The sequence below is a fragment of the Zootermopsis nevadensis genome, unplaced genomic scaffold (genome assembly GCF_977971745.1).
Source record: "Zootermopsis nevadensis isolate Lab colony 2312 unplaced genomic scaffold, Znev_1.0 Znev_ptg000022l, whole genome shotgun sequence".
NCBI classification, from domain to species: domain Eukaryota; kingdom Metazoa; phylum Arthropoda; class Insecta; order Blattodea; family Termopsidae; genus Zootermopsis; species Zootermopsis nevadensis.
In genome coordinates this window covers 18,024,637-18,044,068 of record NW_028259154.1, presented here as the reverse complement: position 1 = coordinate 18,044,068, position 19,432 = coordinate 18,024,637, and the positions used below count along the sequence as shown (strand labels likewise).

The window sequence follows — 19,432 nt, the reverse complement described above, 5'->3', positions numbered from 1 at the left end:
TTATTGAAAACCTCTGAAGGAAAGGGAACAGCCGGTAGACAAAGGCATAGATGAGAGAATGAGTGGATCTTAGGAAAAAGGGTTGGAGGTTGTGAACTGGAATTTCTTGGCATGTTGAGAGTACTATCAGCTTTCCAGGGCGGTTTCTTCTCCATTGAGTTTAGTTACTTGACAACTCAAAGCAGCCTGAAGTCGTTTTTGCTTTGATGTGTCCCAACTAATACTTGCTATAGAAAGACTGTGCATATGCATAAAGAGAAGGTGCTCATTAGGATTACCGCCAACGGACGGACATACGCAACATCGGTTTAACTGCGCGCAGAAAGCACCTGGTGGTGACAAATTGGCAACATTGCGCTGCCTAAGCGAATCTGTGTTAACAACAACGCGAGTCCTTTCTTGTATTCTTAACAAATTAGATCGAACAGATTCCTTCTTGAGAAGATGACAATCACTCAACTAGTCAAGAAATTACTTACTGTTTATGCAGTTCGAAGGTTTGTTTCCGTCTTCAAGAATCGCGTGGGTTTGTAGGTAGATGTCAACGTTTCTGAGAAACATATTTTCTTCATGTTCGGGGTTAAAGCAGATTTGTCTGGCTGAGGTAGAGTTGCTCGGTTGCTCTGAACATGCTGGTAACATTCGGGTTTCGTGAAAGGACGGGAATTTCTCAGAAACTCAAAAAGTGCTCTGCTCCATGGAGTTAATGAAATCCTAAATTTGGGCTTCGGTTTATTTAGACAGACTGTTATTTGAGAGAATACACTTAAGGTCTAAAACGTGACTGGAACCAAAAAAGTTGCATTTTGTAAAAGGTATTGTAGTCTAAATCATATTAAGGGAAGTGTTCTGTTCCACGTGCAGCTAAGCACGTCGTTTGATTTAAAGGAGAGAACTGTTATTACATACAACAATCTCATTAAAATTGAATATTCTGTCTCAAATTAAAGAAATAACCTGGTTTATTAAAACCAACATGGGTTTTAATAAAGAAATAATCTATGTGAGATATGATACTATGTACAGTAGTGAAATTTTACTTGAATGTCGGTACACAGTGCGAAAATGTGTACCTAATTATTCTGTATTTGAAAACTTTCCTGGAGTCCCCATTTGAAACGTTGGCAAGCATTTTAAAAATTTCTCATTACATTCCGTCCGTGAAGGTCGTCATAAATTAACGCATCACCTCGAAGACAGATTGAATGTTTAGACACGTGGATGTGGGTACCCAGAGAAACACCGTGTGAGACTCAGCTCTTGTGACGTTAAAACTTCCAAATGAAATTATTTCGACAGCTGGTACAGAGAATAAGTAATTCTTATTCGCCATACGTCACTTTTAAGTTCACTCATATACTTACGTTTTTTGTATGAATTATTTTTAAATAAAGAAGTAGTGCCCTACACAAAACATCAGATCATCATTAGATAGGCTGCCCCAAGTACTAGCTGTAGGTTACGTGTGGGAGAGAAAAGATAAAGCAATTGCAAAATGAAAGAGGGGGAGAGAGTTATATTGAAAATGTTGAATGTGTAATTAGTAGCAGCGGTCATAAAAAAGAGTCTTTTATTCCAGAGTGTGGGTCTGTCTTCTACAATGTATCAGTAGGGTGAGAAATACAAGAGGGCTTGTAGGGGGAGTACAGGGGGTTTCAAATCGAGTACAAAGATAACCAGTAAATGCAACGAACTGAATAATAAAACCGGCACAGTAGGATGCTGTGTTACAGCGCTTCATTGTTTAAAAGAGTTTGGATCTGCAGTAACAGTCGTGTCAATGCATTAGGATACAGTTGTGGTTTGAATTAATTCAGTGATGCATTCGCGCATACGGTAGGTGGTACAATAACCATCCCTCTCTCTGAACAATAGGGTCACAATGATGCCAGCTTCCTCTAGAGTTCTAGGCTCATGAATCGCTTATACTATGAAACGGTCACTGACCATTAGGACCGTGTTTGTTTCCTCAAACTTCGGCAAAAAGAATTCACCGTACGATTCTGCGTTCATGTTCGTATGAGGGCCAATACGACTGGTGAAATTACAGCCTGCTGACTAGAAGCAGATACTGTACCCAGATCACTAGTGATGTTCAGGTGCTGTAAGAAATAAGAAGGTACTGTGATAGAAAACGAAATAAAATGTCCATATTTCGACGGAAATATTTCACGGGCCCTAGTTCGTGTGTAAAGCATTTTTGTTTGCAATCTCCATAATTGGGAATAGAAGTGGGGTCTAAAATTGTCACTGCGAACCGAATTAATAAAGTCTTTCGGGCTATCACGGTTAAGAGAACGAGAGGATATTATTACGTCGGACAGAGTCCACTCCAGATTCTGCTTAACGCTTGTCGAAAAACCTTGAGAATTCCAGGGATTACCGAACATTGCAGCAGAATCGCTGGAATTCCTGCTTCATAATCAGTAGGTCCACGGTTAAAACTTCGGCCCGGAGATTTGCTGTCATGAATAAGAATTATCGTGAATTTCCTTAGACCCTCGATACAACCGCTGGGGTAGTATTTTAAAAAAGACCATGGCGTGTTTCTTCCACATCCCTTCCAATTCATTAATCACTAGTCGTCCTATCATTTAACACTATAAAATTTGAGTTATTTAAAGCGTCGTTGAATACACATAAATAAATAAATAAACATTACCTTTACCAAATCTTACTGTGATTTTCACATAAAAATAAGATGGACGATGCATGTAGCAAGCATGTGAGTTATGAGAAATTCACACTCAGTTTTAGTAACCGGAAAACACGAAATGATGTGACATATTCGTAAACGAAATATTTGTGCTAAGACAAATGTATCTAATAATAGAGGGTATAAGGGTTTTAATTAGATCCAAGCAGCTCACATTACGGTTCTATGTCGAGCTATTATAACCATGATAATGAACATTCTGGTTAAATAAATGGCCGGGGAATTTCTTGGTCAGCTATGAAAATAACCAGCTTTTCAGAAAGGACACTGCTCGATGAAATTAGTAACGAAGTGTTTTGAGCCAGCAAGAATGTTGTAGCAACTTAAAATTGGCTCAACGACCAACTGTTCCTTCGAAATAGCCCAATGGACTCCAGACAAAATACCTGTTACTACGAGAGATCATCCAAACGTTAGTACAATTGAAACAATGAAAAACTACATGCAATGATATTTACATCCAAAATAGTCACAAAAACTAGTGATATTAAGTCGCGGAAGCAGCTGTCAAAGCTTAATTTCCTGTCGTGAATTGTACAACAGTCGCTAAAAACGTCTATTCATGCTGTATCCTCCTGGTGTCTCTTTATACGGCAACATTAGTGGGTTTATCATCTAACTCGGATGCCAGGAGTTCAAATTTTGCAAGAAACCAAGCACACAAACTTGACTCTCATTGCTATTAGTGCTGGAAAATTCAAATACCATAATCAATTACCGATACACCATCACTGCGTCAAGACATACAGATAGTGTCAATACAAACTCGTATTCACGAGATACCCGTTTTAAAACCCGATATCATCACCAAGCGCCCTGCGATATTCCTGGGTTTTGTAATTGTCTTCAGACGAATTCCGGGACAGCACACTCAAATCACGACAGCCTCCTGTCAAATCCTTTCACCATACTAAAACACTTCGACTGCAGCCTTCTGCTACGTGACACCATGCAATCTATTAGGTAGTTAACGTTTTGAAGAAACATATCATCACCAGCTTCAGTGTTGGCGTAAACATAAAATTTCATATACTAAATTATTTTTCAATCACAATTAATGTTACAGGATATAACCTCTGCAGCTAAACTCATTAGTTAAGAGCTTAAGAAGCATCAATTAACAACACATGATAAAACTAAAATTACGAGTAAGTGATCGCTTTTAAATCATTCGTTACACCATATACAGAATGAAAGCATGCAGAATATCATTGCAGACACTGGATGACGACCAATTTAGACATAAGCTTCTTATCCGCTGAAGAAAAGTGAACACACTAGAGGGTTTATAAAATGGTTTCGTAGCCTTTACACCAATGACTAAAAATTGTATTAATTATCGAAATATTATAAGGATTAATTATACTGGAAAGTGATCATGGTTAGAAGACGTCTACCGCGCATACTGAGGAAAAGGAACAGAAAACCATCAGAATACGAGTCCTTAGGATTACCGCTACCGTAACCTGCGCTGTGTGATGGAATGAAGGAAGCCTTCACGGCATGCATTTTCACCAAAGAGTACTAGTTCCCTTTTAAAACTTAGAAAATTAAGAAACGGTCGCGACGTCAGACTACTTGCAAAGTTGAAAAAGAGCTTCCTGGAAACATGCATTAACAAAGTTTTTGAAATCTTATTTGAACTCATTTTGCTACCTGACAAACTACATAAGAAAACCCAGTTTAAAAAGAGTTGGACCTTCTTTTGTTCGCAGTACTGTGACAGTATGAATATTCGGTGAACCGGAAGAGATACAAATCTGTGTGTTGGACCCCTTTCCATACACATGTGTGGCTACTGAAGTGGTACCGGTCGCTGCTAATGTAAACAGACAAGCGTCTCTCAGCTTCTCACTGTTACATGCGTGCATGCGTGCGTTAAGAACAAGCTGACTGATAATTGCGTTGTCCTGTAGTAAAGATAAGCTGGTCCAGCAGATGCAAGGCAGCAAAAAAGAATTCGAGCAACATATTTGTCAGGGACGTCGAAGTTCATTTTCCCACAACAACCCACCAATAAACAATATCCTAACCCATATGACTCCAATTTTATTGTTATCCTATAATTTATTCTTATATACCCAAAATAGTCTCTTCCCTTGGGACGTTTTGGTTAAAGGACAAATTAGGAAACTCCACGTACGCAATTTTCTACATTATCCTAAACTTATTCTTTCTTGAGTATTCTCCTCAGTACCAAAGAGCATTATGTGCTGTGTGATAAACGTTTCAGTAGCACAATAAATGGACATCATGATTAAAGTAGTATAATTAAAAAGCAGCAAAGAATAACTCATAATCCATAATCTAGGAAATTTTTAAATTGATCAATGGGGCAAACTTTAATTATAAACACGCAGATGAATATTACTTCTCTACCTTACCACTTTTATTTCAGATACATAGTTCACATTATCTTGGTCCTCGGTAAGAATGGCATAAGTCAATACAAATTAACAACAACACAACTTAAATCCTTCTCATGGATCACTAAAGAACTATCCTACCACGTCAACCATTTCTGTTTGTTTATACAGGCTACACGTAGACATGTCATTTTTATGCATATACCTACATCTGCCTATGTATCTACTTGCATAACCACCCAACTATCTTCTTTTCCCTTTTCTTTCTTCCTTTATTTATCTGTCTGTTTATTTCATTTATTTTCCTTCCTACCTTCTTCCTGTATTTCTTTCTTTCTCTGTCTGTACCATTATTAACTTCTTTATGCTTTATGCATTTATTTCTCTCCTCCTTTTTCGTAATTTCCTTTCTTTTATTTCTGTCTTTCTTACCCCATCCCTTCCCCTTTTTCCTCTCAGCTTGTGTCACTGAGAGTCCCCACCTTACAGGCCTACGTTTTAACAATAGAAACAAACCTGAGATCGGGAGATATTATTTCCCTACTCGGAGGTCTCGCCGGCTAAGCTACGGGTTCCACCTCCACGTAAGTAGATGGATGGAACAAATAAATTCTCCTCAATATTCCCAAGCGTTTGATTACTACACTTACGACCATATAATTAAGCTTACACAGAAACTTATGAGAGTCAATGTTTTGCTCTAATCAACATTTCCTGCGTTTTAACGTCACTTGGGTCACAAGTTCTGAGATACTTCTTATGTTCTTACAGCCAATAAGCTATGAAGATGTTTGGTTTTCGCTCAGTCGCGTTAATTGTTACTTAAAGAGATAAGGGACCACTTCATGTTAAAGATTTAATGTCCGATAATTCGAGAGGCAAATTTTCGTGTATGAGTACGTAAAAACGTCTAAAGAAACCATTTTTACAAGAACAGACATTTATCTTTGCAAAGGAGGTGATGTTGGCACCACACAAATGCCTCAGAAATTGTGATCTAACGGTTCCATTCGCAATACCATGCCGGATAAAGGGCATAAGAAGTGTCAACCAGAAAAGAGCTAGGAAATGAGGTACGTCACAAAAGGAAGAATAAATAATTGGTTCCTTGCAAGATGTTCAAACAGAGTAACTTCCAAAATACAAGGCAGACTGCATAACGCATAGGGGTTTTCTTGTAAGCTGTCCAATATTGCCGCCAAATCTTAACTAAAATTCCAAAGTGTCTACAGATTTTAATAAAACTGCCCGTCGTTTGGTCGTTCTCGAGTTGTGACATGTGCAGTCTACAGATGAACAAAGAGCCGAAGGACTGAGATTTTAATAAGCACTGTTTAGGGTGGAGAACACACCTGAAGAGTAGAACATCTATCATAATGAAAACCATTCACCTTAAGTCAGGAGTAGAGACAACTCCCGAAACGCCATCGAACCCTGCCTTAAAATGGGTCACGATACAAAATCCTTAATTTCATGTTACCATTTACGATCTCATTAGAGTATCCGTAGCACTTGTAGTTGATGCAGTGTTGTTTAATAATGAGAGAGAAGAACGAAGATGTCAGGATAAGTAGGGGTGGGGCCGAAAGTGGGCCCACCAGATGTTGCTGTGTCATGACTAGATTAGTTCGCCATACACCGGTCACGTCCAGCGACACCCGATGAGCCAGCCATCTCACGACAAAGCAAACACACGCTTGTTCATACCCTCGCACCCACGCTGACGAATTCACGACCCGAGAATTCTATATACGCCTCTTTACAGGCTATCCTACCACAGATTCTTTAAGTCCGCAATATTAACACAAACAGTCTCTATGTTCTTACTTCATTACACGAAAGCAAGTTTCATACTGACATAAAACAACATTTTAATAATATATTTTTTTAAGATTAGACCTTTTGAGTTTCACCGACATTTTTTAAGTTACCTGATTGTTCTAACAAAACATTAGGGAGCAGTGTACATTGATGTGTCTCTCAAAGTAATTAATTTATTCTAACGTAATAGAAATAGGTCTTTCCATAGGATCAGTATTCGTGGATCTGAATACATTTTATTTCCCTCTGCTTATTTATCAACGCTGTCAGTAGCTCAGACTATGTAACATTTGAGGTTTTCACAGCGGTGAGTATGAAAATTTCTGTCTTCTGAGTTATTGCGCTGTGTAGTATGGTCGATGTTTACCAACGTTTCAGAGGTCATACTGCCTCCGTTATCAGGGCGAAGAGTATGAAAATTTCTGTCTTCTGAGTTATTGCGCTGTGTAGTCTGGTCGATGTTAACCAACTGTTTCAGAGGTGATACTGCCTCCGTCATCAGGGCGATGAGTATGAAAATTTCTGTCTTCTGAGTTATTACGCTGTGTAGTCTGGTCGATGTTTACCAACGTTTCAGAGGTCATGAATCGCCCTGATGACGGAGGCAGTGTGACCTCTGAAACGTTGGTTAACATCTACCATACTACACAGCGCCAACAACCCAGAAGACACGAATCTTCAGACTAACTTGGAATGCTGTCCTCTGCGGGCTTCTGTCTTCTTCAATCGGTGTACATGCTGCCTGCCTTAATGTAACGTAAACGTTTCTGTGCGTTCAACTATGTACAGCACCAGCATCGTGCAACCACCGTGATAGTAAAAGGTACAAAGGGAAATAACAATTATGAAGCTTCTAATGGTGTAATTTTTCCCGAGACTATAATCCACAAGTGGAAGCTCATTACCAAGTAACTGACCACACTCACTTCCGTAACACGGCACAAAATTAGCATAAGCTGTTTCTTAAGTATTACTATGTTACCAGTTTTCAGCAGTGGAACATTATATACATCAAAACTTACAAACAAGTTTCACATAATGTTTGATTAACAAGATGTTACGAAGCATATTACAGTACAGGATATTTCTGAAAGAAGAAGCTGAACACGGCGAGGAGTGGAGTAGTGGGATAAGTAGGTGGGAGAGAAGAACAGCGCTGAAGATATGTTTGGAATGTAATTAAAATAACAAGGCTGAGACCGCCTCAACTGGTGCATGCAGAAACTGAACAAACGCTACAGGGCCTATTGCGCTATCATATGCTCAACTCTTATTCGTGTAGGGCAATACGTTATATAGATTCTTTCCTTAGCCCCAGGGAGAAGAACCCTAGTTTAGAAACTCGTAGTAGTTTAGCTGGTCAAGAAATTCTTCACAGTTTATTGGTGCCCGAAGGTCCTTTAGTGTTCACAAAAACCTGACACTCTGTCTCATCCCGAGTTACTTGAATCCAGTCTACATCCTTAAAACATATTTCTTTCAAGACTTCTTTTAATATTATCTTCGGATCTGTCTCTAAATCTTCCAAGGTGGTCTGTTTATTTTAAATTGTTCTGACATTTTCACTAATTTCTAATCTTCTACATACGTGCTGTGAGTCGTAACTATCTCCTTTAATTTAAGTGAATAAGGAATGGCGTAAACATTTACGCGCTTTTATGCTTGTACATAGAATGTGTATACGATTTGCAGTTGAATGAAAAACCTAAAATGCGCGAATTTCTGAGACGTGAGGATAACACGAAGTCGTTAACAGGTTTAAGAGCTGCGCTGGAACTAGGTTATATAATTTATCCCACGAAAGAAGCCAGTAATATGTATACAAGACAGACTACAACGTTAAAGCCGTAAGATTGTATTTAGATATCAAACGTAAATTAAGTCTCAGTGTACCCGTTATCTTTTTTGTTATCAACGCAGAAAATGAAGAGAGAAAATCTTTCCTGATGGTGAGGAAAGATTCATGGCTGAAACACATATCTGAATAAACACTAGAATTTTTAAGTATGCAGTCTTTCAAGAGAAAGTTAGCATTAAATATTTTTCTTCATCTATCATTGATTATTTTAACCTCTGTGGTCACGATTTCGGTATTTTATTTTTAATAATGACCCTCAAAGACTGCAGATACAATCGCAGATATCCTGGAATGTAAATTATTCTGGGCTGACAAACAGGAAATTACGTCGCGCTGTCGATTTAATTATGGCCTTGGTTCAAGACCCGTTATTTCTAGTTACTTTTTTTGGGCAGGCGAAGTTACTTTTGTTTACCTCACTTCTGTCATATTTCCTTTTCATTCAATATTATTACATCACAGACGCTAAATCATGCTGATAATCGATACATTTCAGAAATATATCTATCATTTATTCCATTGGACTGATTAAGTTTTATTTCTAGTCCCCTCATGAGGAACAACAGTGGTTACATTGATCTACTCCCAACTCTACAGAAGGCAATAGAATTTTCAACATAACTGGACGCTTTACGTCTTCACAGACAAATGGGTGTTGGTGCACTACAATGATCAAACACTGAATCTGCTTCTGTTTCTTCTCCTGCTTATATTGTTTCCATCGATTCCTGTTGCTGTCTTTCCTGCTAATCCTGCTGTTACTGTTGATACTGATCCTACTCTTATTCTCCTGCCGCCTGTCTGACGAACGTGATGCAGATCCTGTTTGGTGCACCTTCCGTTTGTCTTTCTCCTGCTGATGCTGGTACTCTTTTGCCACATCGCTCCTGTTCGTACATCTGGTGCTGTTCCTACAACAACTGACGTCGTTCGTGCTTTTTCCGCTCTTACCTCTAGAATTCCAATAAACACCGAGTAAATTAGCATTATGACGGAAATGGTTGCGGCATATTGGAATTTAATATCCAGCCATTCGCCTTCAGTTTCTGAGGAGATCATCAAGAAGCTCGTTCAAAATTAGTCGGTAACCAAGGTGAAATTTCTACCCGGTAACAACCAAATATAATCGTAAGTTGTTGCAGTTAAACTCGACTGCTCGGTGGGTGGATAAATGGAGAGATGGATCTGTGGGCGGAAGGGTGATGAGTGGAACGGTGAATGCCTGAACGGACTGATGTATTGGTAAAATTGAAAGAATATGTAGCTGTATAAATTGATGAATGCATGGACGTTCGGTTGGAATTGTAAATTAATTAATTATTTGTAATGACTTTGGGTAAATAATAACTTGAATGGATGTAATCGGTAAGTGAACATATCAGTTAATATTTAAATGGATAGACGGGTGAGTTAAAGGAATGGTATATGGGTGGGTGTAAGAATGGATGTGGATAAATTTGGTATTTGGATGTTTGATGTGCGGATAGATGGAGGAGTGGCCCGAATGGACAGTAAACTCTGTTACATACCTGAAGAAGACTCTGTAATGGATTGAATCGAAGACTTCTGAACATGAAGGATATGTAACAGCTACGATCAACCTCACAGAACATATGGGAGTGTAGGCGATATTAGCGTGGGTTAAGCTTGACTCTCCTGTAGCCAAGTGAGATTAACGCGTGACAGCGATACTAACTAATTGGCTAGTGACTTAAGAATCACTTCGAGGAATCGCTATTAGAATACATGGCTCGCTCATGCTGATTGGACTCCACCTCAGAACACCACAAAGACAGTGACAACATATTCCCCAACTCACACCTCTGCCAGGTACAGACCCGATCAGGTAAAATTAAATATCACAGCTCCGGCTTGAAGTTCGTACAATATTTCATAATGAATTAACTGCCTCTGCATGTGTTCTTAGAAGTAATTTACATAATCACTGTCTGCTTGAATAAAATCTTCATCTTCCTTCTTTGAAGGTTATTCATGATAAAGCAATCACGTAAATTAAAATTCTCATCATTAACTCTACTCACTAGTGTTATCAAATAGCTAAACTACTTAATTTTATCCTTGTTTTTTCTCAAAACAAATTGCTTTACTGAAATAATAGAAACTATTTCCTACATAAATTGTCTGTTGCAAACTCTCACTTAATACTTGTAACTATATACATTATATATATATATGTATATATATATATATATATATATATATATATACCTTTAATAATTTTCGTATGCAATAACAGGATACTATAGTCTCTTACCTGGCGCATAAAACCTAGTACTGTGCAATAAATAAACACATAATTTTCTACGTTATCAGTGAATTCAAAACAAAACTTCAAAGAAGAGAACACAAACCAGTGGCGGATTCTTGTATAATTGTAATGAAACAACGTTATCACGAAAGAAGGGAAACTTTCTTGCATAGATGAGCTACTAACAGTTCCACAAAACTACTCTGATCCACGAAGCACGGAAGAAACAGATCGAACATACGATCCAATTCTCATAGAAGCTGTTCTTCGTATGACCACTTTCGTCCTCAACTGAACAAGCAGGATCTACTAAGCTACAAATCACATATCCATTTACTGTTCTGTAAGCTGTTTCAAAGAATCTGTTAAAACTCTAGGAATTGCATGTAACATGACAGTTTTGTCTCTTTATGGAGTGTTTAGCTGGAAATTTACCGACTTTCGGCTGTCCGAGACTAATAATTAAATGTATTTGCAGGTACCATTCACAGCCGGAGGCCGCGTCCTCTGTTCGCTGCACTAAGTAGAAGCTCGCGTGGGACAAAACGTCAGTAAACGTAAACGCTATTTTTACGGAGCTGACTCTAGCAAAACTCCGGGTCATATATTCCCTCTATCGGGTATAAAAATACCGGAAAGGACAAAAGTGAGAAGTGAATAATTTCGACAGTAGATATAATCGTCGCAAAGCTGAAAGTTTCAAATCTGCAAAACAGACATTTTACAGGAGAGGCAAAAGTATTTTTTTCAGATTCGCAGCTATACCCCTGAATAGTCGATATCACGTAAAATGCATTACCTTAAACTGACTGACTGAACGCCACTGTTTTGATTACAATCTTTATAAGAGTGTTGAGTAAGATAAAAAATGACGATACTTGTCAGTACGCAAGAGTGAAGGATGCGGTGGTGGCCTACTTCGAGGAATTGCTTTGAGGCTGAGAAAACTCACAAAAATCTGAGTTAGGCTTGTTGGTTAAAAACCCGTAACAAATCATAAACAATGGAGCAAATAAGCCTATGAGCAGTCCACTGGTCTCAAACCGCACATCGCACCAGACGTTCAGAAAAAAAATATGGCAACACTGCACTTGAAGAGATTCAAAGCACTGCTGTGCCACTTCAATAGTTTTAGACATTACCATGCAAACTAGACTTTGCTGTACGCTAGAAATGCCTAGCCGGAATAACGCAGAGTGCGGGTATACACAAAGTCCGACAATTAAATAACCGGCTGGTTCCATAAATAAATAAATATATTAAAATTTACTGTGTTCATCTTCACAGTGTTCGGTTTATAGCATTTCAGCGGATGTGCCATTCCTGGAAACAAATCGGAAATAACTTTTTCCGAAAATAAATTCAATATTGCCATATCTATCCGCCTTTAAGTGGTTCGGATTGAGACCTTTCAAGGTCATTTTTAGTCTTTTGAACAAGAACAATTCATACAGGGCGAAGCTGGGTGAGTACATTAGACGTTTCAGCTCTTGTATTTGATTTTGCTTGCCAAAACTCGTTTAGCCGACAGTTATGATCGCAATGGGCAATTCCTTCTCGAAATAAAAAGCAGAATTAATGTTTCAATCTCGACTTTTCCGCTTTTTATGATTCGGTGACTATTAACTTTGTCGTTAGAGAACTCGAAATTTTTTGTGGGGGTGGAGGGTCTTTCTGAAACCTATATTTCATGCACTTTCAGAATGTCGGGTTCTTCCAATAATCTCGCTGAACGCTCCGAACATACGTATTTATTTGTACACTTTCATAACAAATAAAGAACTAAAGTATCAGCTACATTCAAAAACCTTTGTCACCCATAACACTTCGACACAAAAGTGATGAATAACGTAGTGACAATACGCAATAGCTGACCAGTATTGCCAGTTGCTGCGAAAAGAAATAATCAGTCCGATTATTTAATTGTCAGAACGCGTATAACCATATATTCCTATTCTTGGTTTTAGATCCTTGATGTAATTGTATTTCATCTGACGCTCTCGGAATCTTAACGACATTCTTATCCATTTAATAGTCGATTATCTTGATGTGGTCACGGATGTGTTGGGTGTGTTCGAAGACAGCCAGCGTGTACATAAGCTAAATACTATGTCGTCTCCGCCGTAACAAAAAGGTAAGTGCATGAGTGGCGTATCGTTATACATTGTGAGGCCGTCGATTAATTTATCTTCATTTTCTTCACGTTTTTTGGCTGAAGAGTCTGTTCCGTCTCCAACTGATCGCTCGATCTTTTTTCTTTGGTCGTCCTAGTCCCTTTCTTCAGCGGAGTTTATAGTTTGTTGCTAACTTAATAATTTCATTGTCCTCTATCCGTCCTAAGTGGGCCCAAAATTTTCTCCTTTTTTCTCCTCGACCATAGACAAAATTGCAAAACACGCATTTAACAAGTATAGGTCAGCTACTCCAAATTAATCCTTGTTAATTCAGTCACTGTGTAACTTAAATTAAACTTCAAATGAAACAACCAACAGCATGTACTTTCTGTTAACAGCTGAACTGCGTTTTGCTACACTTGTTTCGACAAACAGTAACTTAGCACGAATGGGCCCCTTCCTATGAACAGTGATACGAAGTGACACTTGGGCAGGTGGTAGCCCTCTATTGTCTTTTGGACAATCTTCGCCAGTATCGTTTACGCCCGTCAGAGCACACAGAAACACTCAGATTGCTACGTAGCTCAGGCAGTTAGTAACCAGCTAGTCGCAGTGGAGGCCCGGTTTGGCGCCTAGGTCAGTGAGAATTTTGGTGGACAAATTGGCATTTGGACAGGATTTTCTCTGAGCCCTTCGGTTTTCCCCTGTCAGTATCACTTCGCCGTCGTTTCGTACACTCATATGTAAAGCCCTGTTCTACAAATACATAGTCTCACCCCAACGCAACAATAACAAGTGATACAGTCGTAAAGGAGTAAATACAAGTAAAATGTGTCCGCCCGAAACGTCCAGGTCTTGTACGAAAAGACAGGATGTGGATTAAAATAATCAGGGATGTAGCTCGTATTGCCACTGAATGTAACTTATATTAAAATTGCTCATGGATTATGCCCGGGTCTATAAAAAACAGAATCAGACACTACAGACAGAGTATTATTAACATTAAACGTCCTCTCGTGCGATAAAATATCACAGACAAACAATATATTTTTCAGTCCACACCCTCATGTCTTAGTTTATTGATAATTAAAACCAAGACACCCGCCTCACCTTCATATCCATAAAGCAGATTTGTTCTGCCCATCTTTTTCTGAAGCTGTCTCTCACCATTGTCATGGTAAAGCGATATGTGACATGTTTCCAGGGAACGCCTTAACAATGGGTCATTGTTTGAAAGAAATTGACTCCCTCAAACTAGCTACTGTGACAGAGTTTACAATTGGGAGGAAGAAAAGATATTCAGTAACGAAATTTAACCATTAAACTGAAAATAATACTTGATATCCACCAACGTTCTTTACTAACAGAAATAGTTCGCAACTTGAGAGTAAGATGCACTTGAAGTAAGTCATTTTAGAAATAAATTGCACCTACAGCCAATATAAAGTCTATTAGAACATCTACATTAACATTTTCTAATCAGTTAACTCTATGGAGCAGAGTCCTTCTTGAGGCGTTAATAACCGTTCGGCTAGTCAGGATATTCCTAAAGTTTTATGGAACTCGAAGGTACATTTTCGTGTCCACAAAATTCCGCCTCTGGATTCTATAAGGTTCAAAATGAAATACAAACCTTCACGTTTTATGTAGAGTAAACAGTAGTGCTGAATTTGATCGAAATCAGTTGAATATATTCGGAGACAGCCCTTGTGTGCAGAAAAATAAGGCAACCGGAACACTACTTTATTGCAAGCATTTCTCTCAGAGAATAGATCAGATAATGATTTTTATCTAGTTTCTAAAATTGTGTAGGACCAAATGATAGGATAAGCGACTAATAAATTGGAAAGTGCGTGGAAAGAAGAGGGCATGACCTAATTTAATACGCTGTTCTGAGATGTGTCCGGACTGACTGAGGAAAACCACGAAAACTCTCAGGATAGCCAGTTGACTGCATAGTTGGGTTACAATATATGGGGTTGAAACTTCGAAAACATGAGGAAATGAGCAAAATAATTTTAATCCCTCTAACACCGAATAACATTATTAACAACACTGACGTCAAACACCATAAGTAACTAATGGTATAATATTAAGAAATCTCCAAATAATATTTTCATATTGCAATCTGTTATGAACAATCAAGGATTTTACTGACCTTAGAGTACAATAAAAGGAACCATAAATTTGAATCATCATGGAGTAGAGAAACAAATCATGATTGTATCCGTGTGTTGCAAGGGCCCGCTAGGGATCGTGATGCAAAACACATATACAGAGTTTGACTTCTTACACAGTTGGATATAAACAAAAATAAGAGGAAACACAACTCGATTGAACACGAAGGAGCTATATTTTAAGAAGCGCCGTGTCACCCAGTCTCGAAGACACATTAATATTCTTCTGCAAACATAATCTTAAATCTCCATTTTATCTTGCCTGCTCTTAAATACCAAACATCTACTACTCTTACACTGATCATTTTATCCTAAAAGAGAGGGCGGGTTGCAGAGTGAACTCAACATTATTCACCTGTTCTACATATCCCTTTATAAGAAACGATGAAATTGTAGCTTTATAGCCCATTGTTTTAGATTCAACATGCATTTTTATTCATCTATTCCATACCACATACACACATGTGCATACTCTCTTCATATAGTGATAATATCGGAATAATATATATAGACCTGTTACAGCTGACCAGTAAAGAACGACCATTTCTGAAATATGTAAAACTAAATGCAAGGTCTATGTAGACGAGTCACATTAAAAGTACCAGCGAACACCCGTCAAATAGAAAAACATCCCATCAACACCGTTCGACGTACAACTACAATTCAGTGACGTTTTCATTTATTAACACAATTAAAGGGAAAACAACCTAAATATTTTTACACAGCTACATTAGCATATTTATTCAGAACTTAAATAAATATTTATCCGGCTACAAAATTTTAATAGAAAATATTTATTTATTTAATACTAAATCTGAATCAGGACCATTTAACAAATTCATATTATTCTCACAATATGACACTCAGTTAAGGCTCCCACAACCAAGAGCATTAAAGAAATTTACACGGCTTGTAACTTTATGCAGAACTACAGAAGGAATAGGTCCATCTGCACGCGCTGGGAACTTCAAGGAGAAGAAGAAGAAGAAGCGAAGGACGGACAGAAACCCTTCAATTTACCCATTAGCGAAGCCCCTCAATTAAAGTCATTAATTTTTAGTTAGGAGGGTCTAAGTGGCGTGGGGGAGCCCATTTGAAGGCTGGACAAGCCGATAGGTCGCACGCTCTTCACATAATAAGAGTTTGGTTCGCTCTTCAGATTTACGTAGGATCATGGGCCAGTGGTACTGGTTTGCGGTTCTCAGATTTATTAAAAAAAAACATTTTACAGCATGTTAAAATACAGTAAATATTATCTAAAAGAATTTATAGTAAACACAAACTTACCTTCGCCGGGAAATGTTGCTGGTTCCACGGATATGAGGCAAAAACCTGTAAAATTATCTCTGATAAACTGAAAATACTTAATACAACGGAAAGCAGTAATATAAATGTTCATTGTGTTCTGCTTATATAATTACATCCTGTAAATTGTTTCCTAAAATGTAACTGTGAAGTAATAAAGGCGAAATGAATTAAGGTGAACTGTAGACTAAATAAGTTTAGAAACATTAAAAGAAGGAAAAAGTTGTCTTAGTGTTTAACCAATCACCATGTCATGAGGGCGTATATGGTAGCGTAGGCATAGCTCTAATCTTTCTTCTGCACAAGATAGAGGTAAGCGGTCAGTTTCACGCCTCGGATGCTTTACCCCCGGGAGAAAGGACCCCCAGAATCTATTAAATAGGAAGCTGGATGGGTCACAGAGCTGGTACTAATATGGGAGCTAATAGAAAAATGCCGTGTCAATTCCGGGAACTGAGACCTAGTCGTCAGACCATAAAAGAGTTAAAATGGGCACTGGTTAGCGCAAACAAGGTAGTTTACACATTTGGTATGAATTTTTGAACTTTCACCTAGATGTAGGTCCTACATTCCGAAATGTGAGACAGAAAAATATTCAAGTCAGAACAAAATTACACTGTACACTATTTACTGGGTAGGGCTAAGTTTTAAATAAAGCGGTCATCGATAGATAAACATAAGAGGAACAGAGGTGGAGCGTGAGTATTAACCTTATCAGACATGTTAGCCCAGCAAACACAGTTAACACGAACGTTCCGCCCCTGAAAAAATTCTGTGGTTACATGAACACAGATAAAGAAGAAAAAATACAAATGGACTTCAACTGGAAATCTTGAAAAAGAAATAATTTTAAACACATAGAGAGTTAAAAAAAATTTGAGGAAGTTGGAAAAAGTGGACTAGAATGGTCGACAGGTACGGTACATCATAAGTTGTGGCCAAATGCCAGCGCAGAAAGTAGACCAGTAACTGGATTTATAACGATTAGAGATGTAAACCATATTATCATTCAACACAACTCGTACTAAAACTAAATATGCAAATGTGTGAATCCATACGGAACAGAAGCACAATAAGTGTATGGCATAACATGAAATGCCCTCTTATACAGAACAAGAAAATATTCATAAGAAACAATATATTCTCCTGTCTACGCCCTCATGTCTTAGTTTATTGATAATTAAAGCCAAGACACCCGCCTCAGCTTCATATCCATAAAGCAGATTTGTTCTGTCCATCTTTTTCTGTAGCTGTCTCTCGCCATTGTCATGGTAAAGCGATATGTGACACGTTGTCAGGGCACGCCTTAACAAAGGGGCATTGTTTGAGAGAAATTCGCCTCCTGAAACTAGCTACTGCAACAGAGTTCAGATCTGAAGGAAGAACGAATAAGCAGCAGGTATATTAACCGGTAAACACGAAATGTAATTTCATATCCTCCAAATGTCCCTTCCTAGCGCAACAAGACAACACTTTCGCTGTTAATTCAAACACAATACCAAGAAAAATGATGATGTTATTTTATAAATTAATTACAGTTATACTTTAAAAGAGTAGCTAAAGAAAACGAGAAGTTATGTTCTTGCTACAGTGGTAATAAACTATATTGTGATCCGTTAACTTCACACAGCAGAATTCTTTTATGGACGTTGATAGTTGTGATGCTCGTTAAGATATTCCCACCATTTTATACAACTCAAAGGCTAATTACCGTGTTCGTAAAAGTCACCTTTCCTGAAACAGTTGAATTCACAGCACACCTTAACACTCCATTTCCTCAACGTAAGTTTACTGTTGTCTTCCAACCAACTCTTATATCTTCCTTCAGGTTCTATAATTAAAATTCCCTTCGCATTTCCCATCTCTCCTACATGTGCTCATTAACCATAAAACCAATCATCACTCTGGTTAAGAGTACAAATTAAGTAGGATTTGAGATTATCTCGGCGGTTAGTATGAAGATGACTGTCTTCTGGTTTGTAGCGCCGTATAGTCTAGTAGTAATTCATTAATGTTTCAGAGGTCCTTACTGCCTACATCATCAGTGCGATGAATCCTGATGATGTAGGCAGCTAATTATTATTAATCATGTAGTTTTATGTATCCTTTTTATCTGAATTAATTAATATCAGGACCAACGACTTCGTTTAACATGCAGGTGACTTCGCAGCAAAACACTTATCGTATTATCGTACTAGGTGGGAACGTTGAAACCATTTACCTCTACATAAGCGTGTGAAGTTTCTATTCTGGAATTCAGCTTTGAATCAACTAATATTGATACACTTCTTTCGTGGTCTCTGAGACCAGGTCCTCCTGTATGTCGTAGTAATTTTATCCCTGCACTTCGTTGCAAATTTGCGTTACAAATTGTCTCGGTGTCAAAATGTCACTGGTATATATAAGGGGTTGTCAGTGTCCGACCTATCCCCGAAGCTGAAATACCACCCCTTATCGGTTATTTGCGACTATTTATTCAACATATTTGGAGCTACTCTCCGTACGTGCAGCCAGTATCACCCGTCTCAAACCTGAGGACACGTCATGCCGTGGCCACAAAGGATTCACTTAATACAGATACATTAATCAATGTATGACAAGTAGGTACGTTGTACGATGCTCTAGCCGTTCCGACATCTGGTATCATTTACCTCGAATTCAAGGGATTTCTTTTGAACGTAATTTTTATAGAAGAGCTCTTGTATCGAATCAGCTGTTACGGTCATCATAATTAACCTCTTATTTTAATGTCGTTAGACTCATCAATATACACCAGACTTCAGAAATTCTGTTAATCGTTGAACAT

The 19,432-nt window shown here is 38.2% G+C and overlaps 1 protein-coding gene across 13 annotated transcripts in view; it reads right to left on the bottom strand.

Annotated features, from left to right (window-relative positions):
* Positions 1-19,432, bottom strand: part of LOC110829119 (uncharacterized) — a 331,896-nt gene that overhangs the window by 289,225 nt on the left and 23,239 nt on the right. For 8 of the 13 annotated variants that reach the window (XR_015536299.1, XR_015536302.1, XR_015536300.1 and 5 more), the window contains one exon: positions 16,609-16,653. The exons of 2 other annotated variants lie outside the window; for them this stretch is intronic. Coding sequence is in view for 3 of the 11 variants with exons in the window: in XM_087353291.1 (XP_087209417.1) it covers positions 9,312-9,714; positions 16,609-16,653 (448 nt within the window). In the remaining 8 variants the exon portion in view is untranslated. Of the gene's footprint in view, positions 1-9,009; positions 9,715-16,608; positions 16,654-19,432 lie in introns of those variants that run through there. 3 more of the 13 variants (XM_087353292.1, XM_087353291.1, XM_087353293.1) reach the window with 2 other exon arrangements.